At 45.5% G+C, this 18135-nt stretch overlaps 1 protein-coding gene across 1 annotated transcript in view; it reads left to right on the forward strand.

Moving 5' to 3' along the window:
* Positions 1-235: 235 nt before the first annotated feature.
* The window catches only part of FGF18 (fibroblast growth factor 18), a 985397-nt gene continuing 967497 nt past the window's right edge, over positions 236-18135 (forward strand). The window contains exons 1-2 of the mRNA XM_069654338.1: positions 236-1941; positions 2341-2377. Of these exons, the coding sequence (XP_069510439.1) occupies positions 1907-1941; positions 2341-2377 (72 nt within the window). The 5' untranslated portion in view covers positions 236-1906. The remainder of the gene's footprint in view (positions 1942-2340; positions 2378-18135) is intronic.

The raw sequence follows: 18135 nt of genomic DNA on the forward strand, positions 1-18135 counted from the left end.
GAAAGGGGGTAGAGATGAAGAGGGGAGCAAAGAGGTGAAAAAGATCGAGAGGGATGGAAGGAGAGAGGGAAATAAAACGGGAGAAAAGGGAGATAGGGACCAGAGAGGGAGATATTTAGGCACCCTGGTAGACAGGGTCATGGAAGAGGCGACAGGCATCGCTTCCTGTGGTCAGAACTAATGGTCCGGACAGGGAAGGGCCGGCCCGGCCGCCGGCTGGAAAGAGAACCAAGGCACGGATCCGTTCCCAGTAACAACGCCTGTCTCACGCAAGAAGACCTGGAGGGGCGAAAAGAGTTACGATGTGTTTTCTTTTGGGAAGCAGCTGCAAAATCCCTTGCAGCGATGATGCCAGCATCCAGTTTTTGCTACTCGCCCCATCAGGGAAGGCGAGGGGATCCGCGTCCAGGTTGCAGCGTGCGCCGCCTCCCGTCGCCGGTGCACCCTGAGCAGGTCCTCTCCGGGGACCGCTCCACGCAGCCAAGCTCTTGGGCTGGCACCGCTGCTTTCCCCTGTCAGAGCAGCGCACTTTTTTTTTTCTTAAAAGGATGATTCATGCCTTATGTGAGAAATATGAACTTTTGTTTTTATTTCAATGGTCTGGATCAGGAATGAGTAACTGCCTTCAACAAATTCAAGATCTGTTTTAAACGATTCCTGCTCCCTATTAGCTAAGCGGACTTTCCCTTTTTCTCTCCCAAACGAGCAACATTCATTCTTAATAAAGTCGAGCGGGCAGCCGGCTGCAGGGGGACGCACTTGCCGCTTTGCCGGGCGCCGAGCAGAGTCTTTCGTTGGCGGTGGACGACGGCCGCGGGAATGATGGATGGCTCGCTCTGTTGAGTGTCTGCCGTGTCAGGCCCGGGTGTTGGGAACCCGAGGGGGGAGTTGTCACCGTGCCTATCTGCAGCCCTGGGCTGAGCCGCGCGCGCCTCTGTGCTGCTGCACCGGCTGCCAACTCGCGCGCTGGTCTCCAGGTGCTGCTGATGCTGAGGCGAGGAGGCAGCAGGGCAGAGAAACCTGATCCCAGGCGCGAGCGGCGGGGCGGCGGCGGCAGCAGCGGCATCGCCTTCCTGGAAGCTGGCTGGTGCGCAGGGTGCGGGCTGAACCCCCGAGGACCCCAGGAGAACCCGAGAGCACCTTCATAGAGCCACCCCCCGCCCCCGACAAACCCTGTCCGAGCCAGGGCGCAGACCTCGGGAGCAGCCTTGCGAGAGGAACCCGGCCCTGCCGCGCCCACGGACACACCTGAGCAGCCCTCTGCAGGTCCCGAGAGAACCTCGCGGGGACCGCCCTGCCCCGGACTCCTGGATAACCCAAAGCCGGCCTTCCCTGCACACCCTGACAAACCCCGAGACAGACGGGGTGCAGTGCCCGTGAGAACTACCCCCCGAAAGTCCCCCCACAGAACAGTCTAGATCCTGGATAACCTGCAAGGCGTTGCTGTGCAGACGGGGCTTTGACACCTGTGGGCCAGCACGGTGCCCGGCGCTGACACACACTGCCGAGACCCCTGGAAAACTTGACACCCAGGGGACTGCCAGGCTCGCGCGTGGCCAGGTGCTCGGCACACGATAGGCCAGGCGCTTGCCGGCCCCGTCCCAGAGGGCTGCCCCCCAACCACCTGGGGGTCCGCTGCCTGTATTCCCGGATGGCCGGACGCTGAAGACAATAACAAGCCTCGGGCCGGGGAGGCTGGCAAGTGGAGAGCTGATGCCGGAGGGAGTCCCGCTCGGAGAGCCAAGCCTGCACCCCACCTCAACTTCTCCCGCCCCGTCGCCGCCAGGCAGCACCGCTGGAAACCCGCAGGCCGCCCCGCCTTCTCCCCGCACGGCCCAGGGGCTGCACCGGGACCTGTCATCTCTCCGAGCAGCTGGATGCCATAGGAACCCCGCGCCTCCCAGCGATGCCTCGCGTGCTCCTCTCAGCCTGCACTTGCCTGTAAGCATCGCGATATCAACCTAAGGCGGGGACCGGGCTTCAGGGCTGGTCGGGGGACTCCAGGACAGGCCGGTGCCTCCTCGGGGCCGGCAGGGCTGAGGCCGAGTCAGTCACTAGAGGTTTCAGGGGTGGGCCACACACCTCGGCCAGAGCCAGCCAGACGTCAGGTAAATTAACTCCCGACCTGCCCCCATACAGTGCTGACTCTTCCCCAGCCCTGCGGGCCTGTCCTCCAGTCTTCCCCTATCCCGCGTAGACCGGTGCACCTCTGCCTCAATGCACCATGTTGCTCTGCTACTTCAGGTGGTGCTTGCATTTAAACGCAAACTACACTTATCTTTGTTCAACGGTTTCTGTCACACCCTCGTCTGAACCGCTCTTCCTTTTCCCCCTCTCCAGATGTTTACCTTTCCTGCTGCTGTGCGTTCAGGTGCAGGTATGTGTCATTTTATTTCTTCCTTTTTATATTTGTCGAGAGGAAGCCGGGCAGGCCCTTCTGAAAGTTTCCGTTGCCTTTGATGTGGTAGCTGCTGGCTCGGCGCGGGGCCCGCGTGCGAGTGCATGCTCTTACACGGAGGCCAGAGGGGAGGCTTGCTCGCTGCCCGTCGGCAGCATTAGTCGATGATGTGAGGAGCCGGGCAGAGGCAGGTTTCGGCTCGCGCTGCTGCGTGGCCCGGCGCGCACGCGCGCACGCACCGCCGCCACGCGCTCCTGGCTCTTGCTGGTCTAATGAGTTTATCGAAGCCCCGCACTACCTCCTTGCGGAGCCTGCTGCAGCGCGCTGCCCGCATGGTGTTTTACTCTCTGGGTCGGTAGGCCGCTGTGAGAGCTCCATTCCACTCAATATCCACCCACACGCAGCAGAAATGGGACACGACAAAGAGAAACAAAAGTAACCTCACAAAAGCCATGGTATTATGGCCACAGCCATATCTATGAGAGCGGGCATAGGAGTCAGGGGGACACTAAGTTGAGGACATTTTAACTGCCGGTGCCCACCCAGTGGTTCCATGTTTTGCACCTGCTGCTGAAACGGACTATATTTTTTTTTTGAGATTCTGGGGCTGTTCGCTAAAAGGCTAGTAGTGTCCCAAAAAGGGAGGCGGGATCTCTGCACAACTCCTGATTGCACCTATACAACATAATGACACACATTTAAACTACTGGCCACCCAGAGCACCTCCGGTTGTGCCTGCTGCGTAAATGGTAGCCATCTCAGAGAAATTGTGGGCCTCTTGTCTCCAGGATTAAAGCCCACACACCCATACCTGGTGGTGGCTGGCAAGCAATCGGGCAGTGTACTTGTTATCTGATCCCAGGATACACACACATACACACTCATACACACTCACACTCACGTGATGCAGTACCACTACCATAACATGTTCACAGCGAAAGGGGGAGTTAATGTGTAATGGTACAGAACTCCTCCGATACTTTCGTAATGCACGGCCACACCATCATTCCTTCAATACTTGGTTTCCAAATGAAGCTGATAGAAGATATCTTCCAATTGTTCATGTGTATGACATGTTAACATTGTAAAGGAAAACAACCTAACCAACGTTTGTAATGTGTTGCAAATGTGTTGTAATCAGATTTCATGAAATGCATTTAAAGGCAATGAGTGATAAAGACATACCATGTGCATAGTTGACAACCCTCATTCTCTAAACTTAAAGTAAAGGCTGTTCTGAAAATATGCTACCATATATATCTTGTTATCATCTAATTGCTGTGAGTTGTAACGGACAGTACAGAAGCAAGACATCTGGGCATGCCTTCAGATGCTCTAGCAGCAGCTGGAACGTTGCTCTCTCATGGCTCAAGCAACAGCACTGTGACACCCCAACTGAATTGTAATTTATCACAGTTGAGCAATGATGACATTTCCTTTGCAGCGTCATATATACATACAGATGTATATATCATTCTATAAGAATGTCTATGCATTGGGGATTGGGCATGCGGCCCCGCTCAGATGTTCCTCTTTTTAAAATGTTGGAATGCTTTCATTGCATCACTGAATTGGGCCCTTTCTCCCATTGAGGAAACGCTATCTTTTGAAAAGAGAATCAAGGCAACCCTTGGACTGTCCTATGAAGTGATAGATGTAGCAACCAAAGCCGTGAAGCCGCCTGAATGAGTATGTAGGGTCCTGGCTATAAACACTTTACTGGTTGGTTGAGTATTGTTAATAGCAAAATGGAAACCAATCATTTGTTATGTAGTGATTCACACATGCAACCCTTTCATCAGAGAGATGTTAGTCAAATATAAAAGATCTGTGGTCATTATGCTCCTAAAATGTTCTTATTTTATGTAAATCTGCCAATATCTCTCATAAGTGCTATTTGCCTTATTCCCTTTACTCATAGTGGTAGTTCTAAGATTATTTTAGGAATGAACCAAACTGCCCATCATCGAATGACCATCTTCTATGAGAAAGTAATTTGTAGTGTTGTTCTAGGACTAGATAATCTGCTTTGCTCAGTAAGATAAGTGCTACATTTTCATTACGACTACAGTATATACTGTAAGTGACCATTGCATACACATATAATATAATTTTAAGTGCCATTTTGTAATGTTGATGCAATTAAATGATGTCCTTTTCACTAGTGTCTTTTGCTGAGAATACACACTATCTTGTCTCTCAAAATGTCCTTCCTTCCTAGAAACCTTCCAGCTCACACTAAAACTAATAAACGGATTCTTCTGTGAGCACTAAGGCAATGTATATTTTTCTGTACTGGGCACTGATTGGTTTATAGTGCTTCTGAACCTGTACTTTTGTTACACTATGCACAAACACTAATTATTAACAACAATATAAAATAACATCCACAGTTGTAGACCTTGTGACTGGTCCTCTGATTGCTTACAAGGCCCCTCCAGCACCGTCCTCGGAGCCTATCTCTGCACCCCTCCCCATTCAGAAAATGGACCACCAGCGTGATGGCAATATTCCCCCCAAAACAAAAGACAGAAAGTGTGTGTCACCAACTTCCAGGCCATTCCCGACCTCTGGGGATGCCTCTGTCAAAGCTGCTCTCATTCTACTTTGAACCATAAAAAAAAAACACAGCAAACTCCCCTTAAAGATATCTGAGCTTTTTTCTGGTTGTTCTGCTATTACCAAAGTCTGGGCTGGCTCTAGCAAACGCACACCTGACAACATAACTCTCACCCACAGAGAGAAAGGCAGAGACACAGAGTGAGACTGACAAAGAGAGGGAGACTGCGAGAGAAGGAGAGCAGAGAAAGAGAGTGATCTAGATTGGTGCGTTCTACACCTGGTACAGTGAATATATATATTAAAAAACGCTTCATGCCCAAGTTATTTTGGATCTGGTCCCAATCCGTCCCGTGGTTTGGGCTGCGCAGTACCGCAAAAATTGACATTTTCTGTCTATGGGAAAATGAATGGGAAGTAGGGTGCAACTCGTTTGTTGTTGCTGGTATTCACACTAACATTTTTATTTTTTAACAGATCTTTACCAAACTTTGTAGTCTGAAGGGATCATGGGGGGAGGGGCTGCACATCTCAAACTGACTTCACAATTTCTGCTCAGCAAGCCTCTTGCCTGCTTAGAAACAATTTCTCAGAGGAAGCGGGGAACCCAGACATATCAGATGTCCTCTGTGCAGTATGGCTCAGATCATTTGCTTTTAGTTGAACTCAACAGAACGCACGTTCTGCAGCACAAAGCAGTGCAGATGATGCTGAATTGTACCCATCCAACATCAAACATATTTTATATATTATCTCATATAAGTCATACTGCAGTCCCACTAAATGAAAATAGAGCATGGCAAGTGCTTTTGAGCATTGGCCTGCAGGGAGGAATGTAGCTATTTTATTAATTAAATGCTATGAGGATGATCGAAGATGCCTGAAGATATCTGGAACGATAGGTATTTGAAGAGCAGTGTCGCTCATGTGCATTAGGTCTGGGCAAGTCAGAGCTTTAGCAATTTCATAGCAGTGGAGCATCGGCCTGTCATAGACTATTCAGTGTATGAGCGGAGCAAGCGATATTAAAACCTTGCAAAACGTTATGTTACAGTGCAGTATGAATGGAGCAGAGATAGACAGATTCATGTCTGAGCAATTGGGAAGGAGTCAATTTCTGTGAACGTGTGCGGCGCCACGGAACCTGTTGAGGATAGAGGTCACCAGTATGCAGGGGTTTATCGTGAATCCATTTTTTGTGGATTGCTCTGAAGCACCCCTCTATGCAAGAAGAATTATGATCCCTTGGGCAACAGTTAAATTAAGGAGCAATACTGACAGCACAGTCGCCTGTCTGGGAGCATGAGTACACATGGGGTTCTTGCCTGCTGCCCCCCACTCCACAACAGTGTGATGTGCTCCCAAGTCAGGGACACGCTGAAGGCTCTACCCCAACACAGCAAAGTTATAGCGCATCAGAGCGGCAGATAAAAGAGCTATCTTGGAGCATCTTTTTGGACAATGAGTTTAGTGGGAGCCCCATCCGATGGCTGTAATGGTAGAGCACTAGACCTGGGTGGCTGTCCAGAAGGCAGTGTACCAAGATGCACCTGTGGGTGCAATATGGCCTTCAGTTCCAGAAAACTATTTACCTCCCCAAGGACGGAATGTTTAGCACATATAATCATTGACAATTAGGAATTGGTCAGAGGCAGACCTAATCTAATCCTTCTGGTGGCAAAAAGATCCAGCATCTTTGTCGTCTCCGTCCATGGGACTTTATGCATTGTTTACTGCCATCTACAAACCAAAGGCGAAGCCTGCCTCAAAGATATTAATAAGCCGGTTGGCTTTGCACTCGCTCAGTTTATATGGGGTGTTTCACACCAAACTCAAAGCTTTGCTACACCCAGCGTCTATGTTTTATTTTGTTTAATGCAAAGATGCTGATTTCATCATAATTTCATTTTGGAGCATTTTTTATGACGTAATATATCTAGGAATCGTTTACGTGTCACATCTGGCACCATTGGTCCCGTTTTCAGGAACACGAAAATGTTCAACAGGCTAAAGATCATGGAACACTTGAATTTCAGGAGCACTCTGAACAGCAAACAGAACCAATCTGGCAAGTTTTGGAGATGTCCTGGACGATTGACCAAGGAATCCATTAGAAGGTTCAAAGTGTGCTAGGCGCAATTTGTGTCTGCGACCACAAGTAATTCGCTCACACATCAGGATTCACAAAGAATCCCACAAGCAGCAGGTGCAAGTTGCGCCTAACACACTTTGAAATGTGAATATGGACATGATTCACAAAAAAATTGCAACACATCAGGCTAAGACCATGAAAGAAAAAAAATAGCATGGGGAAGTAAACATCGAAAAACATTTCTTCCTGAAATCGGTGGCAAAGTTTAAGGGACATGTGCCACACTGCCAGGGAAAACCTTAAAACTATTGACATGTATTGCTGCAGATTTGCCAGTGTGGTACATCACACTTATGCCAGGTTGGAAGAGGGGCACATTACTCAATCTTATAGATAATATTGCTTCCTTTGCACCAGTAGGTGTAGCATTCATTTGCATTGCCCGGCCATTGCCACTTCTCTAGAAACACACATTGTGCATGTGCAGAGTGGGTGTGAATGGAAGGGCACCCACCATCTCACTCATTCACTTGAAGATGCACACGCCCCCACTGTATTTTGTTTAAAATGCCTTGTTTCACTATTTTATGAATCAATTGCAATTAGTGTTTTTTTTTTTTTGCTTGTCCAGTCACAAATCAATTTTTTGGCTGCTAAAAAAGTTTTGTGAACTGGCAAACAGCATTTAAAAAGGGAAGTCAGGAGTGATGATTTAGCAATATTTGGCCATGATTCTCCCAACTCTGACTTGATTGAAAAAACCTTTCTACAGCCAAGATACCACGCCAGCTAGTATCCACTATGCACTATATGTGTCCCCTTCAGATGTACAGTATCACCATTTAAAAAAAAGAAGTTAGATTGAGAAGAAGAGGGGGACTTAAATGTTACTAATCATGATGGTGACAAACATGAATAACATTTTGATAACATTGTCAATTTACTGGATTGAGTTATTAACGAGTATAATGATGTATAACATTTATTGTATAGCATTTGATAGCAATATCAATAATATTTCTATTAATGAATTTCAATTATAGTTTTAAAATGTATGTCACTGTCACATTATGTGCAAGTGAATTGTATGTATAGCTTTGAAGGAAAGTAGGTATTTTAAAAACATGCAATTTCAAGAAATGTATATATAATTGTGTGTGTTTTGCAGGCATTTATTTGAGCATTCGAAAGTGGGAATATTCTTTCTTTATGCTTGCATGAAGCACGGGCCGCAATCATGCTCCCATGTGCTCTTTACTGGCCAGTCCATTCAGCCTTGTGGTTGTATTTTTCTCCTGCAGCTGCCCACAATGTCTGCATTCTCCATTTGTTAGATGTTGCTTCTCACAGGTTTCAGATTGCGCCCTGTCTTTCAGTGGACATGCAGTTTTTCATGTTTATTATTTAACTTTATGTGTTTGCCTTCATCCACCATTGCCTGGAAGTTGTTTGCAGAAAGAATGCAAGTCTGAAGTTTTATAGACAGATTCATACATGTTCATCGATGTTTGTTATTTTCAAAGTATTCTGCCACACAAGTAGACTTCATCTCAGATTTAGTGTTTTTCATATTTTCAGTGCTAAGTCTAGCAGTAGTAAACATATTCTCATTTGTTGTATTGCCCTATGTAGGTTACTTAATAATGTAATTTTGATCATGTGAGGGGGATAGCTCAGGGGCAAAGCGTTTGTCCTGGAAACAAAACAAAACAGGACAGCACAGGTTCAAATACCGACCCCACACTTAGAAACCAATCTTTGAATTAAGTGCATTATAAATGAACCATTATTATAACAACTATTAATGTAACATCACAATTAGTATTAAACAAGGCCTAATTCGCTCTTCCCGGTTGAAATTAAAGCATTTCACCAAATGGCCAAACATCTCTCTTGTAGTTTTCTTGCTATTAATTTCACTGAGATGTTGTTTTGCAGCTTTACCTGGTTTCGATCTTGCCTACTGCAATTGGTAAAGGGGCTTAACAGTTACATTGACTGAAATTATTTAATTGAAGTTCGTGTTTTGACTCTAAATGGGAAAAAAGATAGGTAAGAAGCATTGGGAAGAGACACATTCATTGCCTTATTCTGGTCGGGACAGAAGTAAAAGGGCCGCGGTGTAGAGATGGGCTATCACTGTCTCCATTCCACCCAGGAATCGAGATAGACCCTTTCCCTCTCAATAAAATTGCAGCATCCAAAAGTTCTACTGCTTGAGGTTCATCGATCCTGGAGCTGGGGAAATAGCGTTGCTGTCTATTCCATAGCCTTGCTGAATCATGTGTGTGTGTGTGCCCCGTCCTCTAAGTTCAAGGGCTCTGGTGAGAATGAAGAGGAGGGAGTCCTGGAGATTGTAGTAGTCCCTGTTCGGCAGTTTGCGCCTTGGCTTTCACTTTCCAGGTTAATGCTGGTGAAAAAAAAATGTCTTCCTCCTGCAATGCCTTGTCCCGGTCTGGAAATTGAAAGGAGGGAATTGAAGCCAGCATGTCTAGATAGAGGCATGGTGATTACAGTACATCAGCCAAGTAGTCCTTTCACTTTACAGGCCCACAATAGGATGGTGTCATCTTTTCAGAGGTGATGTGACCATCTGCATGATTTCCCTTTTCTCCATCACAGATTTATGAAGGGTCTATAATTTTAAACACTAAGAGTCTACTAGTTACCCATTAGGGATTCACAGGACAGATGTATGTATAGTTTTGAGGTGCTCGACCTGTGGTTAAAAAGATTTTCCCCCTTGGGGTTTCCCATTAGTCTTGTGAATGTTGAAGCGTGTGCCATTTGAACCTGTAAGTCTTTTTTTGAGCTATAAAGTGCTAGTATGGACGCCATTACATGTGACCATCAAATGGGGAATTGAGATATAGTTAAGTTTCTTCTTCATGTTTGAGAATTTTTCAGGGCAAATGAATTTTGAGAACTGTCTTTACTCCCCAAGTTGTGTCTGCTTTTGATGTCAGCCAGTTCATTGTTTTACCAGAGGGTTTCCTTCGCCACCATCTCTAGAAGATGGCTGTCATTTGCTAAAAGTACACTGGCTAATTTTGGTTTATTTGAGTAGGGTGACTGAATTTTGTAAATCATCTTCTCTTTTTGTTTCTTTTTCCCCAATCTTCACTGTTTTTCCACCTTCCACAGACACTCATTGAGTAGGTGGTTCAGGTAGGCGTTCAAGGGTGCTTACAAAACTGCTGAGGTTACTCTTTCCCCTTTCATTCAGGGGATGTCCGTAATGAATGTGGCTACCTCTTGGGAAGAGAGATAACATGGCAAGATGTTTTTAAGGCATGCATTTGATCCTTTCCCAATACTTTTGTGACTCATAAATTGAGAGTATGAGATATTTTTCGGGGCGGAGTTTGGGATTCTGCACTCCCGTAAGCGAAAATCGATTCCTGTTTTTTTATAGTTGTATGTTGTGTTCTGAATAAAGTGCTAATCATGTTTTTGGGTCACTTTTAATGTCTCGAGACATTCCTTGCTTTGGAATTCCTTGATAAACTAAATAAAGGGACGCGGGACACAGGGGTAATGTTCCCTCTGCTGTTGTTTCTGTATCTAGCAACCCATTGTAAAACTTGAAAATGTACAGGAGGTGCATGGGATGGGAAGAGTCATTTGAGAAAAGCACACACAGAGAAATTACTTAAACGTTGTGTTACTGGAGGAAGGATCATACCTCCTTCAATAAGTAAGTAATGGGAAAAGGCAGACTAGGGCCCTCATTCCGAGTAGGGTGGTAAGGGATACCGGGCACTGGTAAGGAGACCGGTGCCGGTAATCCCTTACCGCCCTACTACGAGGTCCCTTAGTGGGTCCCTTCCTTAATGCCTGGCCTGACCAGGTTTTAAGGACTTGACCCGTTAAGGGAACTGGGCGGAAATAACGGGCCTGGCATACACCGGCCCATTATTTGCACCCTCCCCATTCCCATTGAACCCTCTGGGGGCTGAAATGGGAATGGGGAATGGTTTGGTAAATGGGGCCTTACCGGTCCCTCCAAGGTCGGAATGGACCGGTAAATCCCCATTGAACCAAACCAGAATCGGTACCGGTATGGGAGGCAGTCATGGCTCAAATAGCGCCATGACTACCACCATACTCGGAATGAGGGCCTAGGACTTGGAGTAATGCAAAGGAGCATTCCTAACGTAAGCATCACCAAAGGTGGATATGGAAGAGAGTGGTAATGAGTGACCTCACGCCGCACTCTTTTGTGAAGTGACATTGTCTCGGGAGTATAGCTCAGGGGAAACGTGCTTGCCTTGAAAGCAAGACGACACAGAGCACCACAGGTTTGATCCCCGGGCCCGCGCTTAGAACCTCTGGGTATTAAGTGCGTTATAAATGACCTATCATATCATATCATAATGAACATGAGGTTTCTGCCCTGTTGCCTAAAATGAGCGTTTATGTAATCAATCCTCAAAGTCACGTAGAAAGCCAGTGGCAACATGGTAATACAGTCAGTACATGTTCATTTTCACAAGCCTAGGTATATCTAATCATAGCCATGTGGCACACCTCCAATCAGAACTCAACACGAGACCGCAAGACAAGGCTCTCAAATTCGGAAATGTCCCAGTCATCTCCCAACCTGTTCTTGTGCAGATGATGTAAATGTCACATTTGATGGTTTTTTTTTGCTGTTAAAGTTACTAGCCACAATTTATCACCCCTGTTTCATCTTAGTAAAATAGTACTGTCCAAAACCACACCTGGCCACAAAAGCTGTTTCTCTGAAGTTATTTACTTAACAATGACTATTTCAGCCTCAGTTCAGGCCAACGTGGATTCTTGCACCACAAATATTTTCTAATAACTAAATGTGTAAATGGTGATATATGCAACAAGATGTGGCTATAACCTTGGACTGGCTTCAGCAGTGTACTGAATAATAGCAATGATTTCCAACGGGGACGATTGTGATACAGATTTAGTTAGTGCTTCTGAAGTTTACTCTTGGATTTCATCATATTATTTCCGAATGACACTACATGGGGGCCCGGTTCCTATGCACCTGTTGAAGTATTCAGTAGCAATTGATGGAATTCAACTTTTACATACTTTGAGGCCATTGCATTAGTGAATATATGAGATAGTTTCCACAGAGCGCCTGGCGCCATGCAAATGGCAGTGGTAAACCCCAGTAACATGGCATAACATTCGTTGTTTGCTGACCTCTTCAGACATAGAAAGGCCTAGTTATATCAGAACGTATAGAGACAGGAATAACCACTAATGTTAGAAAATGTAACTTCATATTACATGTGGTCTTAGAAGGCAAGGGTAGTAATGTGCAAGGAGGGGCTAGTGGGTGTCCCTATGGTGTTTACATACTACCCGGTGATAGTTAGTATGGGCAAACTGCCATGTCAATAGATCCAACCATGACCTATCAATGATCAATAACGTGTTGATCTACCACAACAACATATGCATCATAAACAAAACCAATTGTTGGCTTAGCTCAGAGGTCTGCAACCTTTGCCTTTCCAGATGCGTTTGATAACAACTCCCATCGCCCCAGGCCAGTATAGTAAATGGTAAGTCATCTTTGGAGTAACAGTTCAAAACCTCTTGGGTGCAGAACCCTGGCTTAGCTAAAAAGAAAGAGACCCACTCAAGGAGAACGTTAAAGGGTTACTTTCACCAACCCCTTGTATGGCAGGGGCACACGTCAGTGATGGTCACTGACAGTTTGATAGTGGAAGTTATTAACAAAAAGTTCCTATTTAAACGTGGGACTTTTGCATTTCAAAATGGTCTCGCCACACCGCAGCTTGACAACGTCTGCACAGCATGTGGTTCAATTAAAGGAATTTTAGTCAGTGTTTTAGATTATTGGTGATGTACAGAATACAATTAGACATTTTTTTCGCCGAACCAAACGCAGCTATTATTTATCCGTCAGGGGAGGAGTTACTGTGCAAAAGTCACACCTATAAATGGTTGGAGAATGCAGAGTATAATGGCACAGGAGTTGGGATATTGTTGGGTTTTATGTGTTGTATATTTCATTTTAATGTAATTGTTCTTATTGGAAAGAAAACGATGATGTCTACATGGCTTTTCATTGATATTTGGAGTCGCCATATTTATTGATCTAACAGTAAATTGAACAAGCATTGGCAATGCCAACAGTTTGGGCTTTTGTGTAGGCATGGGAAAGGCACATGAGTAGTGGTATTAACTGGCCATTAATGGTAGCAGGTGCAAAATGATGCGACTACCTAGGCATCTAATAGCAATGACTGTGAAATGCCTAATATGTATAGACAAGCCAAAATTGCTGGCTTTGCCAGTGCTTGTTTTTAGGAGGACTTCAGTAAAAGACACGCATAGTGTTTATAAATCGAGTGGCTGAAGCAGACCTGGTAAGTCATTTTCATTAGAGCAGAAGTAGGTTTATAACTCCAATTAAGTCAATAACCCTCAGAAGACTGCTTCGAAAATACACTGACATGCACTTTCAGTGCAACATTTGATGGTAAGGCTTGATTAAAGCGAGCTCCTGGTGTTACCATGAGGAGGTGTTTGGGGCAGGGAGGGGCAGGAACTGGGTGGAAATTGCCATATGGATTAGTGAATGGGTGGGCAAATAACCAAACAACACCTACAAGCTGTGTGCCCCTCCTCATATGCCATTTCTTCCTATCCATACTCTAATGCAATAGTTTCGGCTTATCGGTAGCACAAGTGCCACCTAATAGCCCAAACTAAAAACGAAAGTGACACAGCTTACTGATAATCCTTTCAAGATTTAGTCAAATTCCAGTTTTCTAGTTTCTTTTGGGCATACCATAAGTATGGCCTGTGCTCAAATGCGAGACAAGGGGTGAAGCCTGGTGTACACATCATTTTATATCCATAGGGGTTGACACTGGTATGGTAGAGCAACCAGTGTTATTCTGTGGTGGCATTCCTTTCCTTCAGAGATCCAATTAGTAAGCATTTTACAAAGCCAGAAATATATGGAGGGCAAATTTTGAAACTGCAAAGGTAGGCCCTGATTGCAGATTGGCAGACTTTATTTGCAGTATTTTTATTTGTTTGGTGAATTTCCTTAGGGCCTGATTCATGGAATTCTTTGCCCAGTTGAAAGTGACTTTGCACTGCTGAAAAGTAACTTTGCACTGCCGACACAAACCCTGATTCATGGATGGTGCAAAGTGTATTTTTGCAGTGCACAGTTAGTGTATGATATGATATGGCATTTATAACGTGTCTATACACGTGTTTCAAGGCACGACGAGGAAAGGGAGGCGGAAAAGAGGGAAGACAGAGACTACGATCTTACTTGGCCAGGTGACATTGAGATTGCACAGGTGAAGGGGGTAGGGAAAGTGCGGGGGGAGTTGGAAGAGGCAGTGCAGTACGATCGACAGTAAAAATAAATAGAATAAATAAAAGCAATAAGTAAAAAGTACGGCTAGCTGGTGGCAAGTGTAACTGCAGACATCCGGTGTCAAGGGCTGGTAGGGGACTGTTGGGATACAGAAAACAGTCCCCAAGTGCAGAGGTTGCCAGGGAGGCAGTGCAGGTGTGTGACTGGTGGGGGAGGGGGCCCTGGGCCCAAGATCAGAGGGTAGCCAGGTGACCAGTGCAGTTTCTGTTTCAGCCAGGTGTTCAGCAGGGGAGAGGAGGAGAGAAAGCAGAAGCAAAGAGGAAGGTTTTGAGGTGCTTCCGGAGCCAGAGATGGTTCTCAAGTTTCAGGGAGGCTGTTCCAGAGGCAGGCCCCAGCCGAAGAAGGAGATCTGCCACCAGCTCATTACTTGGGGAAGCGACTGACCCTGAGGGAGTTGGAGGCGGATGAGCGAAGAGCTTGAGCAGGAAGATATTTAGGAAGAGAGAGTTTAAGGTATTGAGGCCCGAGGCCCCAGAAGGCCTTGTGGACAATGCAGGGAAAATGCAGAGGGTTTTGAACTTAATCCTCACAGCCACTGGGAGTCAGTGCAGTGATTTCAGTCCTGGAGAGATATGATCCCTGGGCCTGAGGCCAAGGACAAGTCTCACAGTCCTGTTCTGTATAGTCATTTTTGCAGTTCAAAATGACTTTGCACTGCAAAAATACACTTTGCACAATTCCACGAACCAGGGTTTGTGTTGGCAGTGCAAAGTCACTTTGAAACATGCAAAAAACTCCATGATTCGGGTCCTTAGTATTTTAGTCTGACCAACTGCATGCTCAGTACATGGGGGTTTGGGGCTGCAGTGTTTATGCATTCAGTTCATGCTGGTTCATAATAGCACTGCAGCTAAACGTGGAATGACATCATTTCTTTAGTAATGCCAGTCAGCTGGTTTTCTATCATAATTAGAAATTGCTTTTGAACTCTTATCTTATACAAGAGCCTGCCTTTTTCAGGCTCGGATGTAATTACTATGTGTCATTAGATATCGCGAGTGACTAAATACTGATGTGGCGCATATAGGGGGAAGAACTATAACATGGTGGGTTGTTGCAAATTTCAAGTGGGCCATATTACAGTCCATATATTTGCCTAAAAGAACTTAGAAAATGACCCGTTTAATTGTTGTTTTGTATGCAGTCTGCAAAGCAGCTCTTCTCTGAGGTGGCTCGCCAGAGCCCCCCAATTAATGGATTTTATATGTCTCGGAGTATATGGGTAACATCAAAACATGCATGACTGTGAACATTTGAGTGCATCATGAGCTAAATGACGACACATAAGCGAACCTTAGTGTGCAATGTTAATACACATTACAGTGAGAGTCTCAAATCCTAAACACTTTGAGAGTGAAATAATAGCCACTTATAAGGAACAGTGTTTATACTCAAAAATCCACCGTTTTTATTTTTGTTTGAACAGTGCCACTTGCACCTTCCTGATGGCCCAAATAATGCTGTAGGCAAGGTTATGCATTCCTGCCGTTCCCTGCCTGGCAGACCCCAGCATGGCAACACCCCATTCCTCTCCCACTCCCACTTCTTTGGACTATATTATTTTTTTAAAAAATCCGTAAGCACCAAGTTTCCCCTGCACTGTGAACCACTTTTGAACAAAACAGTGTCTTGAATGTAGATACAAAAATAATTGCCCTTGTTATTTTTTAAACATCCGCATGTACCAGCACTTTTTCCTGACCGTGCCATTTTTATCCTTTTCCTCCCTCAAGCCCCAACTCTTCTTTAAATCTGTTGTGTCTTTGATGGAAGATGCGGTGTTCTTTTTGACAGGCAGGGTATAAGCCATCCTCATTTGTTAAACCCTCATCGGGTGTGTCTAAGGGTAGGCTTGCTGCCACAAGAGGGTAACGCCAGGGCTGAGAGGTCCCAGTGCCAGCATTCACAGCAGTCAACCACAAAATGGCAGCTAAGCAGGAAATCATGCAGGACCACAAGAGTCCGGAAACTCCTCTCCAGAAGCCAGTTTCCCAAAACTCACTTTGCAATTTGGGCACAACGAAATCTGCTCTCACTGTGATAAATGAACCTATGGAATCCGGCCATACTGTGTTAACCTTGAATACTGGAAACTGCCTTTACATTGCTAACTGGGCCCACTCGGACCTAGATGCACTGGGCTAACTTGAGCATGCTGCCACTCAGCTGCACTGAGCCAACTGGCATATTGTAATCTGCTCTTACTGAACCTATGGAATCTGGCAGGCCCCCGGTTATTCCCCTCGTTAGATAATGGCGCGAGCATGGGCTCACGGAGTTACTGAGTTTTACGGAATCTTCCATTACAGTGAAAAGTGGCCATACTGGAATCTGCGCTTAAAGTGATAACCTGACATATTTAGAGTGATAATTGGGCATACTTGAAAATATCCTTACTATGACAATTGGATGCGTTATGCCCAGTGAAAACTGAGCATAATAGAATGTACCCTTACTGAGCTAACTGGGCACACTGGAATCTGGCCTCACTGTTCTAACTGGACCTATAATATCTTGATATATGGTGTTGACTGGGCATACTGAAAGCTGGCATTACTCATGCACTCTGCTATCTTGGCATAGTGATATCTGCTCTGGCTGTGCTTAATGGAATGAATGGAATGCGACCTTATTTTGGGAACTGGGTCCATCCAGAATCCCTGTCTCTGGAAACCATGCTAACTAGGCAAACTGGTCTTTACCCTTACATTTCTCAAAAAACCTATCACAACAGCCTTTCCTGTGACAAGTAGCCATGCAGGAATTCGCCCGTTGGCATGCTCAGTGTAAAATGGTTTTCTTTTGATAACTTTGCATGCTGGAATCAGTCCTTTCTGGTGCAATCGTCCAGCAAGCCCACCTAGCAGAGACCTGGCGGATCCAGGAATATGCCCTTGCCCTGCTAAGAGCCTCATTCTGGGTTTTGAAGTATTCCCCCCAATGCCAATATTGCGTTTGTGACGCCTGTGGTAATGGGAAGAGTTTGCATGATTTAAAGTCATGGAAATCCTTCAGTTATTTCCCATTTTGGAGTTCCATGGGGATGGGGAACTATTGCATGCTGTAATTACCACAGGTGATAATGAATGCATCCAGGAATGATTTTGTGTGGAGGAATGTTCCTCTATAAAACCCAGGTGGAATTTGCAAGTTTCATTTTGAAACTTGAAAATTTGGTAGTGCAGTAAAAGCAGCAGTCATCCGGTAGCCGCCCCTTTTGTTTTTACAGCACTGCCAAACTCTAAATGACACTGCTTTGCTAAATTGTCAGTACGGAATGAGGCACTGCCCTGAGAGCTGGCCATAGCAGTATCTGCTTTTACTGTGCTCATTGGACATCATTGATCCTGATTGGCATAATGGAACGTGACCAAAGTATAGCAATAATTGTGCATAGTGGAATCTTGCCGTACTGTGGTAACACGGTATGATAGTGCCTGTCACTGAAGTACTAACTGGTCATACTGGAATCTGACACATCTTTGCCAAATCTACATAACAGTATCTGTCGTTCTGTAATAACTGAGCACAATGTAACCTGGCACTTGTATTGTCATTATGCCTAATGGAATCCATACATTTCCTTTCCCACGCTGTGATGCACTGTACAATGGTATATGCTTTTCTCACCCTGTTTCTCGACCTAAAGTGAAACCAGCAGCTCTCCATAAA

Source organism: Ambystoma mexicanum, chromosome 3q (assembly GCF_040938575.1).
Source record: "Ambystoma mexicanum isolate Mex_15411 chromosome 3q, UKY_AmexF1_1, whole genome shotgun sequence".
Lineage (NCBI taxonomy): Eukaryota > Metazoa > Chordata > Amphibia > Caudata > Ambystomatidae > Ambystoma > Ambystoma mexicanum.